General features: G+C 41.5%; 1 protein-coding gene across 4 annotated transcripts in view; it reads left to right on the top strand.

Annotated features, from left to right (window-relative positions):
* nek8 (NIMA-related kinase 8) overlaps positions 1-19,063 on the top strand; it is a 59,065-nt gene extending 40,002 nt beyond the window's left edge. For 2 of the 4 annotated variants that reach the window (XM_068010476.1, XM_068010475.1), the window contains 3 exons: positions 1,173-1,331; positions 6,700-6,858; positions 7,140-12,995. In XM_068010476.1, coding sequence (XP_067866577.1) covers positions 1,173-1,331; positions 6,700-6,858; positions 7,140-7,168 — 347 coding nt within the window. In that variant the 3' untranslated portion in view covers positions 7,169-12,995. Of the gene's footprint in view, positions 1-1,172; positions 1,332-6,699; positions 6,859-7,139; positions 12,996-16,099 lie in introns of those variants that run through there. The other 2 variants (XR_010968767.1, XR_010968766.1) reach the window with 2 other exon arrangements.
* Positions 19,064-20,027: the final 964 nt, after the last annotated feature.

Raw genomic sequence — 20,027 nt, 5'->3', positions numbered from 1 at the left:
TAAATGGTCATTGTTTTAAAGTAGTAAATGCAATTTGTGCACAGCAATAAACAGCAATATGATACAAAACAGAAAGTGTGCTGGAAATACTCAGCAGGTCTGGCAGCATCTGTGGAGAGAGAAGCAGAGTTAACAGTTCACATCTGTGACCTTTGATCAAAATATGATAATTGTTTTAGAGATGTTGAATGAGGGATAAATGTTGGTTGGGACACTGGACGATCTGCCCTACTATTCTTTGACGTAGTGCTATGGGATCTTTTATTTTCACCTGAGGGGGCAAATGGGGCCTTGGTTTAAAGGCTCATCCAAAAGAGGGCACCTCTGAAGATGTAGCACTCCCTCAGTACTGCACGAAGTGTCAGCCTTGATTTTTGTGCTTAAATTTGTGGAGTGGGACTAGAACCCACAACCTTCTGACTCAATATGTGAGAGTGCTATCATTGAGCCTTGGCTAATTATATTCATAAAGGGGGGCATTTCTACATTGCAGCATTTTACCTTAAATGTCAAATGGTATACTGCCTGTCCTTATAAAACAGTGCTAGATCTGGCTAACAATGAGAAACGGCACAAGAGATTCATTTGTAATATATCTAGATGTCATACTTCACATATCAAACATTATGACAGATGCCAAGCAATCCTAAAATGCTAGGTGCTTCTCAACTGTCGCCTGAAACTGATGAGAACATTCTAGCTGTAAAGTTCCTTGACCAAACAACAATTAAATTCTGTTTGACTTGAGATATGTTTTTATTTGATTATATTTCTACATTAAAGTTACTATATAAATGTAAATTGTTATTTTAATGCCTCCCAGAAAAATCCCCCAGGCATAAGCCATTTCCCAACTAAGAACGCAGACCTGTGCCAATGGTGCTACTGAGCTCACATGAAGAGGTGTGCAACTGCAATACACATTGACTGTTCTCAATCCCCACCCTGGCATGAAGTCCCTTAATTCTATTTGGTGCTAACGTTTCCCTCCATATTCTCCTCCTACCCTTTGACCCAAACTGGAAATATACCTTGGGTGGTTGATTCTAGCGCAAACCTATGTCTTAAGTCACTTCTCTGTTATTACACCACTGTGCTGTGCCATCAGGCTGTGCGACTTAGCCTTTTGTCTCAGGATTCTGAAAGATGATGACTATCTCTGTTCATTTCAGAAACTGGACGATGCTATACATTTGGCAGTAACCAACATGGACAGCTGGGCACCAACACACGTCACAATAATCGATTGCCATATTTGGTCTCCGACCTGTGTGGAGTAAAGGTTACCATGGTAGCTTGCGGAGATGCTTTCACAGTAGCAATTGGAGCAGGTATGTAAAAACTGAATCAATGGAGGGATAATTAGCATTTTAGTAACACTCTGAAGGATGTTAAATCGCAAATCCAATAATGTTAATCAAATTAATATTCAGTGAGATGAGCAATTAAATCATTCCCTTGGACTGATCTATCATTATATTGCTAATGGACGCCAAATGGTAGCGTTTAAAAATCACACTGATCTTGATCAATCCATTCTCTTAAATATTTGAAGGTATCCTTGAGATGATTAGAATCATTACGTGGCCCAGTGGAGGTTACAAACCACTTTCGATCAAGCTTCTGTTCTTAATACATTTCTGCAAACAAAGGCATTAATCATAAGACATTTCTATAAATTATAAATGGGCGGCACAGTGGTTAGCGCCACAGCCTCACTGCTCCAGCAACCCGGGTTCGATTCTGGGTACTGCCTGTGCGGAGTTTGCAAGTTCTCCCTGTGACCGCGTGGGTTTTCGCCGGGTGCTCCGGTTTCCTCCCACAGCCAAAACTTGCAGGTTGATAGGTAAATTGGCCATTGTAAATTGCCCCTAGTGTAGGTAGGTGGTACGGAATATGGGATTACTGTAGGGTTAGTATAAATGGGTGGTTGATGGTCGTCACAGACTTGGTGGGCCGAAGGGCATGTTTCAGTGCTGTATCTCTAAATAAAATAAAATAAATTAAAATCTGTTCTGCTTAATTGCTTCACTCTGAAGTTTAAAGTAGACACCAATAATCAAACAGTTTCTGTTTAAGGTGCTGAACATTGCCCCCAAACCTGATGTCTAGGACTAATTTTTTTATTATTTTGTGTTCAGGAAAGATGGGTTTTTACTGTGCGTTTTCATTGCTATGGAGAGAGGTTGTTAACAGCTTCTTGCCACTAATTATTTCTGCATTATTTCTAACTGCTGCTGACTGAAACACAAATTGGGAGATTTTTTTTTTACAAAAGAATAAAAAAAATTGCAGGTAGTCTCCCAATGGTTCAGTGAGTAAATGTACAATGGGATTTGGTATTGAGTATCACAGACCAGAAAGGCCCCAGGATCTCAGTTCTCATCTTGTTCTGACCTAGTTATCTCAGCTGGAATTGCAACAGGAGCACTACAGCTGGCTTCCACAGCCCTGTTTGGGAGGGCTCCTGTTGCTGATCATGATCCAGTGGTTGCTACATGAAAGCCTGTTGGCGCTAGGGCTGGGGCGGCACAGTGGCGCAGTGGTTAGCACTGCAGCCTCACAGTTCCAGCGGCCCGGGTTCAATTCTGGGTACTGCTTTTGTGGAGTTTGCAAGTTCTCCCTGTGTCTGCGTGGGTTTCCTCCGGGTGCTCCGGTTTCCTCCCACATGCCAAAAACTTGCAGGTTAATAGGTAAATTGGCCATTATAAATTGCTCCTAGTATAGGTAGGTGGTAGGGAAATATAGGGACAGGTGGGGATGTGGTAGGAATATGGGATTAGTGTAGGATTAGTATAAATGGGTGGTTGATGGTCGGCACTGACTCGGTGGGCCGAAGGGCCTGTTTCAGTGCTGTATCTCTAAACTAAACTAAACTTTTGCAAAGAGGCGCTGCTGACCACCAACAAATTTCTAACCTTGTATTTTTGGCCAACTCCCTGCTGTGAATCTGCTTGAAGGAGGGAAATGGGGCAAAGAATAACTCATGCAGACCTCGAAGGCTTATTACAGGACTATTTTTGACACACATTCTCTAGCTGTGAGTCTGCCTGAAAGGGTGTGAAGGGAGAGAGGTTAGCTGGAGCATATCTCAAAAGCCAATTTAGTGCAGCTTGGCATGCTGCCTAGTAAAATAGGGAAAACCTTTCATTTTAATAAAACTGCACCTAGGTCACTCATTCTGGAATCACTTGTATGGGCTTTTTGACTATATTAATTCGGCTACGTTTGCTGACAGTGCAACCACTAGGTAGCGCAAATGCAGCCTCTTCCACTGGAACATCACTGTCTGTGAAGTTCAGGCAGCTGCCAGAATTAAGATGGCGCTGCTCAATTTATCACAGAAAACCAAATGGAACCCAAAAATCCACTCAATGGCTGCCATTGCCGCCTCCATCCCACCCCCAACAGTTCCCCGCTCCCTCCTGCCATTTAACTACTCTCTATCGGTCGCTCCTGCGCCCGTCTTATTACCGCTGGCTCCCTGCTACTTACCCTTAAGCACTCGCTGCAGCCTTGCCACTACTCCCACCATCACCCCGCTCTCCAGCCACTCGCTCTCCGCTCCTTCCCCACCCCCAACCCCTTCAGCCGCTAGCTCTAGGCCACGCCACTTCCCTCCTCTCGGCCACTAGCTCCCATGTTTGATCGTTCTCTGCACGCCGCCCGAAGAAGCAAGGTGGGCCATGAGGGGTGACGGGGCGACGTAGGAGTGAGTGGCCGAGAGAAGGGAAGCAGGGAGCGAGCGGTTGAAGGGGGGGAAGCGGCCGATGGGGAGGAGGGGTGGGGGGAGAAAGCGTCGAGGCCTGGAGCGTGTTGCCGCGGGAGAAGAGCGGCCAGTGGGGTGGGCGTGAGTAGCTGAGTTGGGGGGAGTGAGTGGCAGGGATCGTTTTCCCCCGCATGCGCCAATTAGTCATGGCAAGGGCTGAGACGGTAGGCTGCGCATGTGCAGCATCTCTCTGAGTGCAGGAGACCGATTGCGCATGTGCGCAGCTTGGAACGCTCTGATGACGTCGGCAGGTCACTGCGTTGTCAGGAGTTACTTTGATAAATAAATGGTCCTTCCACCATTCATTATACTGCTGGATTCCAAGTAGGAAATGCATTGAAAATGTCACAAATGAAGATTAATATGTTGGTGATGTATTTTTATCATTTTCGTGGCATTGCAATACAGACATCCATATATGGGTGAACCTAATTGTTCTTCCCCTATCACTACTAGTGGGTTAATCCCAGAAATAGCAGGGAGGAGTAGGAATGGCTGCTTAAGAAGTTTCTGTCTCCATCCGCTCAAGTCCGGGGAGGAGGGAGGTAGGGTGATTATAACACAAGTGAAAAATCTAGCAGTTGCCTTCCAGGATCAGATTTGAAGACTCAATGTTTAACAAGTATTTAGATGAGCACTTGAAACATCCATAGCATACAAGGCTATGGACCAAGAGCTGGAAAATGGGATTAGAATAGATAGGTGCTTGATGGCCGGTACGGACACGATGGCCCAAAGGGCCTGTTTCTGTGCTGTATAACTCTATGAGGTAATGGGTAGTGTAAATGCTTGTGGAAATGGAGCCGGATACAAGTCACTGATTTGAGAAGATAAAGGCTAAAGGGAATAATTTGAAGTGGAAAAAAGAAATCAGTAGGTTTCCATTCAGTAAGGTATGCAATATCCTCTGTCAATATAAGTTGCTAATGGTATCCAACAGCAATCAATGCTGCTCTCAGTGAGTGAAAAACCTTTAATTTTAGACTTATTTTTGGAAGTAATGGCCAAAATGAATCTGTTTCAGGAACAATGTATTTGAAGCTGAGTATGAAACAGAAGTTGATGGAAGCTAGAAACAAGTTGTCTTTCCTTGTCAATACTATTTTTGGGGGACTTACATAAAAAATTACAACAGGGAAACATGCCATTTGGTCTAACCAGTGCGTGTTGAATTTATCTTTGACTTGAGCAATAGTCTTAACACACGTGGCCTTTTTCTTCCCATGTCCCTTTAGCCCCCTTTCCTTCAACCACCTAACTAACCTATTGTTAAATGTTGACATGACTAATACTACCTCTTCAATCACTGGCGCTCATAGTGTATTCCACAGCCTCTCAGCCATCTGTATAAAAAAATAAAATTCCTCCTACTCTCTGTCCTAAATTTCTTACATTTAATCTTATCTCTCTGTCCTTGCTTAGACTGTTTCTACCTACTCTGCCCGATGCCTTCATAATTTTAACTACCTCTATCAAACCACTCTTTAATCTTGTCTTCTAACAAAAATAACCTGTACATTTCAAGTAATCCTTAATATTATTTACTCATGCTAAGCAGCATCCTAGTGAATCTACGCTCTATTACTTTAACAACCTTTCAGTAATGCGAAGCCCCACAACTGCATACAGTACTCCAGCTGTGGTCTTACTAAGATCAATTCATCATTTCATCTTGACTTATATATTCTATCCCTCTTGCCATAAAACTCAGGATTCCATCAGCTTTTTTAATGGCCTTATTAACTTGAAGTGCTTTCAGTATCTCATGAACCTGTACCTCCAGATCTCTCTCCACTTCTACATCACCCAGCTTTCCCCCATTCAAAGTATAATTATTATTCTTAAACCAACATGCACCATCTCACATTCACCAACACTACATTCCATTTGCTGCTTTTTTTGCCCTTTCCACCATCTAATAATATCCCCTTGCAGCTTCCTTTGCTCCTCAGAACTATTTATGAAGCCTCATATTGCATGCAAATTTGGACAGTATTCCCTCCAGCCCTATATCTAAATCATTGATTCATTAATATGCATCGTGAATGGAGGTGCTCCCACTTCCAACCACTCTGAGAAACTACCCTTAGCTCCTCCTTCCTCTTTTCTCCCCACGTTTTACTCGATTTGCTAACTGCTTGCTAATTCCATACTGCTTAGTATTGTTTGCATTTCCATTTAAAAATTAAAATTGTGGTGGTATAGACTAGTTGTTGTACAATCCATCAGTGATGCAGACAATCTGGTCTCCAGTGTTGTGCTTAATCAGTTGCTTTTTTTTAACCAGTGCCATGCCTTTTAGCTTAGAAAAGCTGCTCAATAAGATTTATTTTTTCTCTTTCTCTGTTGCTGTCTCTCTCTCTCTCTCTTGCCTCACCCCCTCCAATTTTCTCATCTCCCTCTCTTGAAAGCATTGCCTTTGACTGGGGTACAGTTTCATGGGCACTTGCTGCCTTATGGTATCTTGCCCAAGTGATTATACTTCATTTGTGATCATTGACGATGAAAGTCAATAAGCTACAGGACCTTCAGAGGCATCATGGTTGATTTTGACTCTGTCCACATCTAATGGCCACACACGTGCTTTTCAGCAGAAGTCACTAGGTAACAAAAAGAAGCAGCAGTTCCAGATGAAACTATCTCCCCAGCCCTGGGGTACTGAAGCTAATTGTTGGATCCAACTAATGCCCCAGCTAAGATTAGCTAAAGATAGAACTTGAGATCTTCATTGTATCACACTAGACTGTACTTTTAGCCACTGAACTATCAAGCGAGATCACTCCGTAGGATTCACATATTTGAACTTGAGCACCTCTGATAATCTTGTGATTGTTTTGCAAAACTAGCATTTTAGTTATAAAATAGTACCCTTGTTTGATTAAAGCAGCAGAAATCAGGGTGTATTACTGCATCTCCTTTTATTTTAACAGAAGGTGAAGTATATACATGGGGAAAGGGTGCCAGAGGAAGACTGGGAAGGAAAGAAGACGACACTGGGATACCTAAGCAAGTGCAGCTGGATGAAACAAACCCCTATTTTGTTACCTCTGTTGCATGTTGTCATGGAAACACATTGCTGGCAGTAAAACGTAAGGCATCTACTCAATACAATTTTTAATTGTTTTAAATATCTGCTTTGGTTATATACTTCTCAGCTAAGTGTGTTTTCTTTCAACATTTTGTTAGTGGGTGACAAGTAAAGTTAACACATAATCATATATTCCAAGGGCATAATTAATTTGAAAATGAAACAAAAATATACTGTTTTTAAGCAAAAGAGTATTGTTGATAGTTTTTTGTGGGAAATGCTGTTTTGTAAATAGTGAACAGGGGTATTCAGATGTCACTTTCTCTTTATTTTGCACTCTAGCTTTGGGAGATGAATCCATTTCAAGATGACCTGAAATTCTCAGCTTGAAGCTGTTGTTTTTTCCCTCTGGATCAGAGAATGGCTAGAACGAGACAAAGCCAGGAGAAAAGGTGACCAACCTGAAGGAATGGACATGCTTGCTTCGGCAGCACTCTAGGTGCCTTTCTGTATAAATACCACAGAATGGCTGGTAATCATTGGCTTTTGGGAATAGGCATTGAGTAGCCAAATATTCCCATATCTTCACATTCTGTTTTGATGGCAAAAATCCATACTATAATTTTGCATAATTTTCTAATATGATGATTATATCTTGCTAAATGGTTCTTAATGAGACAGTTAAGAGTACAAAATGTTTTTGGTTGTCACATGCTGCACTTTACCATTAATGCATTAATATATCTTAGCATTAGGAAACTTCTCTGCAAATTGGGCCACCAAATCCCTTTGGTATTAGCACTAAACCAAGACGCAGAGTTAAATGCAACCAGATTTTTGATTTGTTAGCAGTGCCAGGTATTCAGTCCAGTAATGAGCATGGTGACATGTAATATAGGGCCAGAGGAAGTAGCTGCAAATTAAATCTTCTGCAGACATTTGTAATGCTCTACAGTTTTATTGTGACATTTTCTGGGACTTATTCCAAGCTTTTTTTTTGGTATTAATTTGGGTAGAAAATCCAATGGATTTCACAGCTGCCACTGAAAACCACCAATAAATTACTTTGTTCAAATGGCTCATGTTAGCCTTCACAGCTTGCACTTGAAAGGTGCTCTGTGATGGCAGAATGCTGCCCACCAACAGTATTAAAGACAGTCACTCCAACAGTTCAGTGACTTGAACAATTTAATGGATAGAATTTAATTGGATTTAAATGGTTGCAAGCTTAATCGAGGGGGATGGTAGGGTCAGTTTAACCCTTTCAAGAATGGAAGGTACTGAAACAAAAAGCTGATTCACTTCCTTCTCTGGATACAGTGGAATTAGACACCATCCTCTTGTTTCTGTACCAATTTTCTACCCCTCCCCCCCCCCCCCCCCCATATTAATCGAAGACATAGACTCTCAGTGCAATACCACAGGTGCATTTTGCTATAGTGGCCATTTTATCATACATGAATCAGACAGTGAGCATCAGCAGACCATTTGGCTACAGAGGGCATTAATGCTGAGCTCAATCATGGCCTCACCTACTGTCAACTCTTATACTTCCCAGCAGGAGTTCCTGGATAGTGATCAGGAGCACTGTTGACTTTCTCTTCCCTTTCTGGAGCATTGAGGGCAGTTGCTTCCCTACATGCATGCAGGGAACTTCTGGCATTCATGAGCTAATGATCCACTGCCTTTATTAACTGTATCACTGTGAGATGTTGGCCCTTTAAAAACCATGCAAGTAGTTTTCCTTCTGAGTATTCAGTTGTAATCCTGATAAATCAATGCAAAATGCACCATTTTATTCTATTAGTACTGTGACCTGTTGCCTTGCTTCCAGTGAAAACAATTTAGTTATTCTGCACATACAGTAGGACCATTCAATGACTCATATCCTCAATTAAAATTTAGCTCATTAGGTCTGCAGAAACATCAGTCAGATTACCACATTAGAAATCTTGGATGTTCATGTGTTGTATCACATTTGCTTGTTGTAATTCTATCCCTGTTGCATTTTCCACAAATGCCCTTTTAATGCACAAGAACATCAATCTATTTGTAGTCCATTTTAGTCTGACAGGAAATTACATCTAGAATAATGGATACCTGTGAGTGAGTTACAAGACCATAACCCAATCAAGGGATGTGATAAACATCTCTGAACACTATCTGAATAGTTAGCTTTAGATTACTGTTTTGTAATTCAGTCCCTGGTGTCTGTACTTTTGCATAAAATACATATTGAGAATGGAGTTCAAACTTTAAATGTTACATTATGCTGGGTTTTTGTAATCAAAACTAATTTTCAGTTGCCTTTATATCCTCTTAATTCGGATTCTATGACACCAGTGTACGAGTTTGACATGAAGCTACAGAAAATGGGTTTAACTGTGTAAATGTTCAGAGGCAGTGCATGGCCTCTGGAACAACAGAATCTTGGTTTCTGTCCATGGACGGTGTCCTTTTGTAGTGACGTCATGAAGTTTATGACGAGGCATAAAATGTAATAAATAACAGGATAATTTGAGTTGCACTAACCTCGAAATTGGGCCACGTAATGCCGATTTTGCAAGTGGTACACAGCCTTGTAAGTCTGCAAAATGGCGAGCAAACACTTCTGACTTGAAGTGCGCCACCTGTCATATTCTACATAGACTAACCAGTTAGAGTATAATATACATTATGGGGATTTAGCTAATATCCTGAATCCCAAACTGCATAATACCATGGCACGCACTCCTTTGACCTTTTCCCCCTTTTTGTTCTTAGTAATTTTCAAATCCTTTGTTTTTTTCTTTTGGTGGAGTGAGACCAGCTAGATGTTGGTGCATGCAGAAACCCTTCACCTTGTTCTAAAAGTTTCAATGCAAAGTTACTGAGAAATCCACACAGACACTCCTTTTGTTTGCCCAATATGAGGCGTACGCACATTCTTCCTGTCAGGACACACCTCACTTACCCAAGTCCAAACTACTAAGGCACAGTTTGGCAACAGCCAAGGTTTAGATACTCCCCAGCAGGAAAATATTTTACAAAAATGTAGTCGACTGTAATGTACTGCAAGTTCCCCTCCAAGCCACACCATCCTGACTTGGAAATATATTGCCATTCCTTCACTGTCGCTGGATCTAAATCCTGGAACTCCTTCCCTAACACAGTGGCGTAGTGGTTAGCACCGCAGCCTCACAGCTCCAGCGACTCGGGTTCAATTCTGGGTACTGCCTGTGTGGAGTTTGCAAGTTCTCCCTGTGTCTGCGTGGGTTTCCTCCGGGTGCTCCGGTTTCCTCCCACAGCCAAAAGACTTGCGGGTTGATAGGTAAATTGGCCATTATAAATTGCCCCTAGTATAGGTAGGTGGTAGGGTAATATAGGGACAGGTGGGGATGTGGTAGGAATATGGGATTAGTGTAGGATTAGTATAAATGGGTGGTTAATGGTCGGCACAGACTCGGTGGGCCAAAGGGCCTGTTTCAGTGCTGTATCTCTAAATCTAAACACTGTGGGTGTACCTGCACCAGATGGACTGCAGCGGTTAAAGAAGCCAGCTCACCACCACCTTCTTGAGGACAATTAGAGATGGGCAACAAATGCTGGCCTTGCCAGCGACGCCCACGTCCCAAGAAACGAATAATAAAAATAATCATATTCATAAGTGTTATAGGCAGAAAAACAAATGCTGGTGGATAATTTGGCAAACAGCTGACTGCAGTGATTTTGTATTAAGATTTCAGAATCACTAGTCCTGGAAAGGTGAAGTACTGTGGAGCGTTCTGTAGAAGGTATAAAAGAAAGACATGCAATTATATAGCACCTTTCATGACCTCAGGATGTCCCAAAGCGCTTCACAGCCAATTAAGTACTCTTTGAACTGCTTTTCCTGTTATAGTGTGGGAAACGCGGCAGCTAGTTTGCGCAGAGGTGGGATAATGACCAGATAATCTGTTTCAGTGATGCAGGTTTAGGGATAATTATTGACCAGGATACCAGGCGGAAGTCTCCTACTCCTCAAAATAGTGCCATGGGATCTTTTATGTCAACCTGAGAGGGCAGACAGCGCTTTTATTTGTCCCCTCCAAAAGACGTCACCTCCGACAGTGCAGCATTCCCTCAGTACTGCACTGGAGTGCCGGCCTAGATTTTGTGTTCAAATCTCTGGAGTGGGACTTGAACCCACAGCCAACTCCAATCAAACGGCTCATAACCTGCAAGAGTTACGCAGAAATTGTTATATAGTTAGCATATATTTGAGATTGCATTTTCCATCTTAAGCTCACTGAATATATTGTATGTGGTAAAGGATATTTTATCATTGAGTTTTTTTATGCGATGGGTATTATGGGTGAAAGAATAATCAATAGTGACAGAACAGCTGACAATTAAGTGCACTGCAGATTAGTAGATTACTGGCAAAAGAAACTAGTTTACATGTATTGCAGTCACATGACAATTATCAATGTACAAAATTGCTGCTACAGTCCTTATTGGGTTAAAAAATGACAGAGCTCTTGCAATAACAAGTGTGCTGATCAAAGTGGGACAGAGTCATATGGACTGGGAAGATCTTGGGTTCGATTCTGGGTCTGTGCTGAGTTAGACAATCTCTGCTATAGTGGCAGTAGCTTGTAACTGGCCTGAGCCTGCATATCGGGAAGAAAATCAGTAGAGTTTTCAGCTCCTGATTGCTATACAACGAACCCCATATGGAAAGTGTGCATATGTGAACAAGACAGACAGGCCTGTGATTCCCCTGGATGGTTGACTTCCCTGTTGTCATTTGCTATTTAGGGTTACACATGAAAAAAGCTCAAGGAACTGGAGGGATGCTGGTGCCCGTGGGATTGTACCCCGGCATCTTGTTGCCTTCAGGAAAGAAACCAAGAAAATTGGAGGTGTAAGAATAATGGAAGTTGAAAAAGTGTTTTGGGACTTCCCCTAATACTGATTTATTGGCTAGCAAAAGGAAAGCTGGAAATTCTCACTGAGCTGATAGTAATGGAAGATATGAGTACATCCCATTATTCAGGAATGGGTTCCTATTTGTAAACAAGTGAGATAGCTATTTTTGACAGAAGAGGCTCCAATACATATGATTTTCATTTCTCAAAACAGATGTGTGATGTAACCATATCATTTTTTTGGCATATCTTGAGGGGATTTCCTGCCAAACTAAACAAGCAGGCCTGCCCTCTTGCCATTTTTAGTATATTCATTCCACTTAGAAAAGCAATCGGATGATACTGCAGTCACTTTAGATACTGACAAATTTTTTTTTGTTTTTCTTTACATAAACTTGGCAGGAGTGAATATTAACAGAAGATGTTCCTATACATGACATGAAGAATTTGATTTGCCAAGAATTTTTCTTTTGGAAAGTACGTTTTTTCCCCTTTGTATAAGCTACAGATGTCAGATAAATTATGCTGACTTAGCTAATTTTAAAAGTTTGTGTTATCGACACAAGAATTGAAGCGATCTGTGAGATTAAATCAACACAAAGCCTGCACCTCTACCAAAGCATCTTAACTGATCATTCCTTCATAAGTGGGCTCCAATACAGAGTTGTTATTTGAAGAAAACCTTAAAGGCACAATGGTGCCAGTGACGACAATACTGTACCTACATGCAACAAGAACTTGTATTTATACATGGCCTCTAACATAATAAAATGTTCCAAGGTGCTTCACAGGAGTGTCAACAAACAAAATTTGACACCGAGTCGCATAAGGGGATATTAGGACAGGGGATCAAAAGATTGGTCAAAGAGTTAGGTTTCAAGGAGAAGAGAGAGGTGAAGAGGCAGACAGGTTTAGAGAGGGAATTCTGGAGCTTAGGGTCTAGGCAGCTGAAGGTACGGCCGTCCATGGTGGAGCAGTGAAAATCAGGGATATGCAAGAGGCCAGAGTTGGAGGAGCACAGAGATCTCGGAGGTTATGGGGCTGGAGGACTGTGCAAGGTGAAATCATGGTGGTCTTCTCCTCCCCACCCAGTACAATATCAGGTCTGCCATTTTAAATGCTGCAGTGAGGTTACATGACAACCTTGCACCTAAACTGACTAAACAGTGCTTAAACTGTTTTTATATTGCTCTGTGCCACTGAGACCAGACATTTCAGTCTTGCACTGTTGATGGTGACACCAAATAACTTCCCACTAAGTTCAGTGACTGACCAACACCCCTTTAACACCAATAAAGAATTAAAGAAACAGGTTTTATATGATTAACTTTGTTGTGCGTGGTTTAATTTGTAAATGCATACGATTCTTTCAATTCCAGTGATTGGCAGACTGCAGCCGTAAAGATCGTGAATGACTAGGTGTTGACATGTTTTAAGAAAATGATTGGACTTGGATAGTGCCTGATTTGTTATTCAAATGTAGATCATGAGTGAAGTGGGGTAATTGAAGGAATGGTGATCCTCCCTCAGTGCTCTGGATGACATTACCAATAGCATGGGGTCAGCTTTCATGTTTGCTGATGATACAATTTTGCTTTTTAACCACCTCACTGATTCTATAACTTTTACTGTTCTGTCTGACTGCTCATCATCAATGAGTAAGAACTTATTTTAACAACTCGACAGAGGAAAGATCTGCAGTTTGGTCCCTGTTGTAAACTCTGCACCATAACTTTTGATCTCATCCTCCTTCCTGAACATTCATTGAAAATCAACCTGCCAGTTTGCAACCTTGGTGTTCTGGTTAACCTGAATCTCAAGCTCTAAACCCAGTTTATCACCAAGGCCACCTACTTAGGCCTTTGAAATATCGCCCATGTCTGTGTGTCTCTCATTGTCACTGCTGCTGAAACCCTTAACCATGGAACTGTTAGGGAAGGAAACAAGTAGCAATGGCCACACATTGCTTAGAAGGTGGTGTAGAGGGAGGGAAGAGTGAAATAACTTGCATAAAGAAAGACTGGCACATTACCCAGTGATCAAAATGGCTCCAAAAGAAAGAAAAGCAAAATACTGCGGATGCTGGAAATCTGAAACAAAAACAAGAAATGCTGGACCCTTCTTCGGAACTGGGTCACTGACCCGAAACGTTAACTCTGCTTCTCTTTCCACAGATGCTGCCAGACCTGCTGAGTGATTCCAGCATTTCTTGTTTTTGTTCCAAAAGAAAGACGCCTGTTGTGAGCAGTGTTTTAACTTTTTTGTGGGATCTGCTTTGATCTTCCATTCCAAACCACATCAGCTATTTCTGCTTTCAAACTCCTAATGGCACACTGTATATCTTAATATTGACACTGATGTAACAATTTTCATATGTCATCACCCATGCTTTGGACGTGTAGCTGTCCGAGCAGATTCTGTTTTGCTTTAATGCACTAAAATGAATTTGGAGGAGTTACACTATCTAATAATTTACTGCTTTGGAATGTCTAAACAATGGCAAGTAGGAGGCTGGACATGACATGAACTAGAAACTTAGTGAGGAGGGCATTTTATTAACCTGAACCTTGTTGAACAGCCATGAATTCCATGTATAGCACTTGCTGTGACCTGTGCAGTTTGCATCTATTTCTCCATGGGTCTTTCACTCTCACACTAGTTCACGTTTACCCAGTTGACAAAAGAAATCTCATCAACAGAATCCAGATAGGTGCCATTAATCACCGGTACTAAACTTGAATACACTTGCAGTAATAGAATACAAATGACACAAAAGAGGTGAAAGAAATAAGTATATTAAAAATTGCAATATCAAGCCCTTTGATAGCTCTGTTGATAAGTGCAGTACCTGCAGAACTGAGTCACACAGGTCTGTAAGGTAAAGGTGTGCAAAGAAAAGGAAACCCGACCGAGCCCGAATGCCGGACCCCGAAATCCGACCCGACTTGGCCTGAACCCGACATTTGTCGTTGGTACCCGTCGGGGTTGGGTCGGGTAGCAGGCCTTTACCCATGTACTGATGTAAAGGCCTGCTACCCGACCCCAACGGGATCCGACGACACGTGTCAGGTTCGGGCCGGGCCATGTCGGGCTTCTGGGTCCGGCATTCGGACTGGGGTCAGGTTTCCTTTGCACTCCTTTACAGTAAGGTCCCAGTCTGATCTGTAAACTGTACTGAAGTAGCTGATCTTCGGTGTTGATAGGCATGTTGTAATTGGCCTGAGCTGGGTGGAAATGAAGCTTTAGTTTGTGCCCTTTATCGCTATCTGGTGATTTGGGTTGGAAGGTACATACGAACATACAAATTAGGTGCAGGAGTAGGCCATTTGGCCCCTTTGAGCCTGCTCTGCCAGTTAATAAGATCATGGCTGATCCGATTGTGGCCTCAACTCCACTTGCCCGCCTACCCCAATACCCTTTGACTCCCTTGTTAGTCAAAAGTTTATCTACTTCTGCCTTAATAATATTCAATGACCCTGCCTCCACCGCTCTCTGAAAAGATACTAATGTGGATACTAATGTTGGTTGAGACTGTGTTTGAGCTGAACTGTAATGCCACCTACACTGGAATAAGCTTCTAACACTTGCTGTCTTAAGTTTATATGAAACTGGCCATGCTGACAATGTGTGTTAGGTGTATGGGCTGAATTTTTAGATCGGCGGTGAGCTTCAAAAACGGCACGGCGCATGCATGAGATGTGTGTCACTGCGCAGGCGCCGGCACCATTTTTAAAGGGCTTCAGGCCCTTCCATTTCATTTCCATTTTTAAAGTCACAGTTTTTAAAAAAATTAAACATTTATTCACAGTGCCAGTCCCCTCTCCCACTACCCCCCCCCCCCCCCCCCCACGACTAATCCTTTTTTTTGTACTCTTCTCCCCCCAAAAAATTTAACTCTCGATCCTGACCTTCCCTCCCCCCACCCAGAACTTGCTTGACTTCAACCTTAAACCCCTTCCCACCATCCCCTCAACCAATTGCGTTAGGTTTCCCCCCCCCCCAAACCACCCTGAAAATTTCACTCCTCCCCATCAGTGCTCTGCCTCGGCTCTCCGAACGGCGCTGGAGTTCCGGCAACCAGCTGGAATAACGGCATGGGACGGCCGACCCAGCGAGGTAGGTAATCATTAATTAGCATTCATTTTAATATTTAAATTAAGTTTCTGTTGCCGAGCAGCGGGGGTGCCACCATGAAGCCTCGCTGCCACTGGCAAAATGGAGTGGGGCCTTCCCGGCATCAAGGCCTGTGGCAGGCCTCTCCCAGAGGTATTTTCTGGGCCCCCTCCCCCCACCCTGCCACGACCCCTGGCATCAGGGGATTGGTAAAAATCCAGCCATATATAGTCAGCATTATTAAACATTCTTGTGAGGGGCATCCGACTCAAAACGTTAACTTTGTTTCTCTCTCCACAGATGCTGCCAGACCTGCTGAATATTTCCAGCACTTTCTGTTTTTGTAACTTTCCATTTTCCCTGGTCTCTGCCATCCAGTTCCTACCCGTGCCTCTACTAAATGGCCATTTGAAGGTGCACACGAGCCCAAGTTGGCTCATTCTTCACTTTATGTTCCCTTGCTCCCTCTGTGCAAGTATTTAGATGATGTATGCTGAAAAACTATTCAGCATTTGCTTGATAGAAGAAAAGGAAATAAACTCAAATAAACAATCAAATGATCACACATTAAAAGTCAATTTTTTCTGAACCTCAAGAGTATAATACATGAATAAGCAAGAAAAATGGGAACATTTAAAAAAAATAGGTATACCTGAGAGGAGTTTAAATTTCATAGAGATAGTGGGGATATGACCATGCATGCCATCGATCCTCAGAATACCGAGGTTCTTGAGATTGCCTCAAACCTACAGAAATGCATTCTAATATAGAATATCAGTAGAAGTGTCAAAAAGACTGCAGAACTGACAGCTCAACTATTTATTTTGGTGAATTTGAAATCTTGGGATACTTGCAAGAAATACATTCCTACTGATCGATAAAGGCATCCAAATAGTGTTTGTGTCAGTGGTGATGGTGTTATAGTCATAGATACTATTTAAAATCTCTTGCGTCGTACCTTCTAGGAATGGAAATGAAATATATTCTCATGCAGACAAGGCAGGAGAATTAAAAAATAAATTATTTCCTTTGGGGAAATGACAACACTGTCTGTGTGTTCATTCTTTAATGACGTTTTGTTCACATGAAGAGTTTCATCAGATATTGGGTTTGTAGATTTGACTCTTCCTTAGAGGCTGTGACATACTGGACTGGATTCAACTGTTGCAGATGTCAAAGGCAGTTAGCAGGTTGTGGTGAGAGTAAAGCTTACACCACAATCATCATTGGAGTTGTCACTCAAGGATTTCTCTTTAGTTATTGATCACAGTGGCTCAGTTGGTAATACTCTCACCTCTGAGTCTGAAGATTGTGGGTTCAAGCATCACTCCACAGACCAGAACACAAAATCTAGGCCGACACTCCAGTGCGCTCCTGAGGGAGTCCTCTTTGAGATGAGACATTCAAGTGAGGCCCCATCTACCCTCTCTGGTGGGCGTAAAAGATCCCATGGCACTATTTCAAAGAGTGGGTGAGTAACTCCCCCACCCCACCCCAGTGTTCTGTCAAAATTTGTTCCTCAACCAGTCACCCAGTATCACTTGAAAAAAAGATTATCTGGTCATTATCACATTGCCATTTGTGGGAGCTTGCTGTGTGCAAATTGGCTGCCCCGTTTCCTACATAATAGCAATGACTACACTTCAAAAGTACTTCATTGGCTGTAAAAGCGTTTTGGGATGTCTCGAGGTTGTGAAAGGCATTTTGTAGATGCGAATCTTCATTTTAAAAATAAATACAACCAGATGTTCATTTTTCAAAAAGATATAAAATAATCCACTACTTCGCAGATTAGTAAAATTATCCAAGTTTAACCCTCATCTTGTAGATTTGTAATTTATTTGTTACTCAGATATAATTTGTTCTGAAGCTGTCATGCTGACTTTCTGATTGTGTTTTTAAATATTTGCATTAAAAATGAAATACCTTTTTATAGATACGCTCATTTACAATAAGATTAAATCACTGATTGTGGCAGAGACATCATCCATGCCTATGAGTTAAATGTGATTCCCATTTAACACCAAATTAAGTAACATGGTGGACGGTGCTTTTGGTCTGGCATTTAATGGCCAGTAGAATTTTGGTCTACCATCTAATCCCAAAAAGTAACAACGTACATATTACATAGGGACAATGTGGAACTTGCTGCCACATGGACTAGTTGAGGTGAATAGCAGAGATGGATTTAAGAGGAGGTTAGATAAGTGCATGAGGGAGATAGGAATAGAAGAATATGCTGATAGGGTTGGATGAAGCAATGTGGAGCATAAACACTGGCACAGATCAGTTGGGTTGAATGATGTTTCTGTGCTGTAAACTTTATGCGTGGATGATAAAATCACTGCTGTCTACCAGTGTAATCTTGTTTGATTCTCCCAGTGTAAATGATAATCTCATCTATTTCATTGGTGTGCTTAGTTAATGTTGCTGCCCACCACCCGTGTAATCTCGTTTGCCTGTCTAATGTCTTTTGTCTCATGAGTGGTCATAGTCCATGCAATCTCATTTATTCTGCAAGTGCCCATTATCTTGTCTATCCCATGAGTATGAATAGTAATGTTGTCAGTGGTATAATGTTTATCACCACATATCAATGTTGTATGATTTTTGGCAAGACTTCCAGAATACACCTTTGCAAATGAGACAGTTCACTGATAAATTCAGCTAGACCATTTCTGAATCTTACTAGAATAAATGATACATGAAAATGAATATTTAACTGGGATCTTTATGCTGCATTTTTGATCACAGAAGCATATATGCAGTGTACAAAATCTGAGTATAAATATACCAATTCCAAAGTGGCCCCCAACTGCATCATCTCCATTGAGACCCACTCAATCTGACGATGCAATAACAGTTACCTTTTTCATTGCTATCTGATCAATTGATAGGATGGCCTGTAAACCACCATATTGTGTCATGATGAGTGTTTGAAGCTGCCAGTTTTACCCACCAACTAATGAGAATTTTTCTGGGTCAGTCAGTGGTAGTTTAAGTAACATATGCCAGCCACACACACTGACTGTTTCAGCTTACTCTAAAACTCAGAGGACTACTTTGCATGTACAGGCGTACACATGCACTGTGATGTATTGAGTTTTAGATTGTTTGTGACCACTCAGCACTGAGACTTGCATGATGTTTTTGAATGCAACTCAGGTGGCAGGTTAGGTGTAACTATTGCATAAACTTTTGACATTAAAAACTGTTTATAAAACAGATTCAAAGCCCAGTATCATTATTGCCTTGAATATATTATATATAGCATGAATAGGGCAATGAAGAGCTATTAAGATTACAAAACCTCCACAGCCCAAGATTATGAAGGTCAATTTTTTCTCCTCCCTTCTTGCTATAGCTAATTTTATCTAACTTAGCCCAGACCAAGAATTAGAACTTGTAATTCTCCTGATCTCGCTTAGTGCCTTTATTCCCCCGATCCCTTAGCAGTCCCATATGTAATTCATATTTTTTTGAAAAAGTAATGATGTACTTTATGCTGTATGAAAATTCTCAAAAGATTTATTTTTGTAAATTGCAACAATACTCTTGACATTGCTTGATTGCATTTTTGAGGCTTAATGTGCAATTTGAAATCTCACTAGGAAGTAATTAAATGGAACAATGCTTTGGTATGTTCAAAGATGGCCTGATAAACAAGTAAATTTAGCAAGAATCTGGCCTCAGGCATATATATTCTCATTGGGACAAGATGCCTCGTATGGAGTGACTTGTACATATTAAATGCAATCCAACCCATCCTTTATGTAATGGTAACTCTTGGAGTACCGATTTCTAACTCTGCTTCTAAGGAACACAAATTGCTTGTAATATAACAGATAAAAAAATAATTCCCTGTGAATTTCTGATGTGAAGCATTAAATTAGAAATTGAATTATTGCAACCTCGGTGCCACCTACTCTGTGGAATTGCTATTCTACAAACATAGATGGGAAAAGACAAGAAAGAAAGAACTTGTATTTATATAGTGTCTTTCATGTCCTCGGGGCATCCCAAAGCATTTTCATAGCCAATGAAGTACTTTTAAAGTGTAATCATTGTTGTAATGTAGGAAACCTGACAGCCACTATGCACCCAGCAAGATCCCACAAACAGCAAGATGATAATCTGTTGATTTGTTTTTGGTGACGTTGGTTAAGGGATTACTGTTAGCCAGGAAATTGCCCTACTCTTCAAATAATGCCGTGGGATCTTTCACATC

This window comes from Heterodontus francisci, chromosome 30 (genome assembly GCF_036365525.1).
Source record: "Heterodontus francisci isolate sHetFra1 chromosome 30, sHetFra1.hap1, whole genome shotgun sequence".
NCBI classification, from domain to species: domain Eukaryota; kingdom Metazoa; phylum Chordata; class Chondrichthyes; order Heterodontiformes; family Heterodontidae; genus Heterodontus; species Heterodontus francisci.
This window is presented reverse-complemented; position numbering and strand designations above follow the sequence as displayed.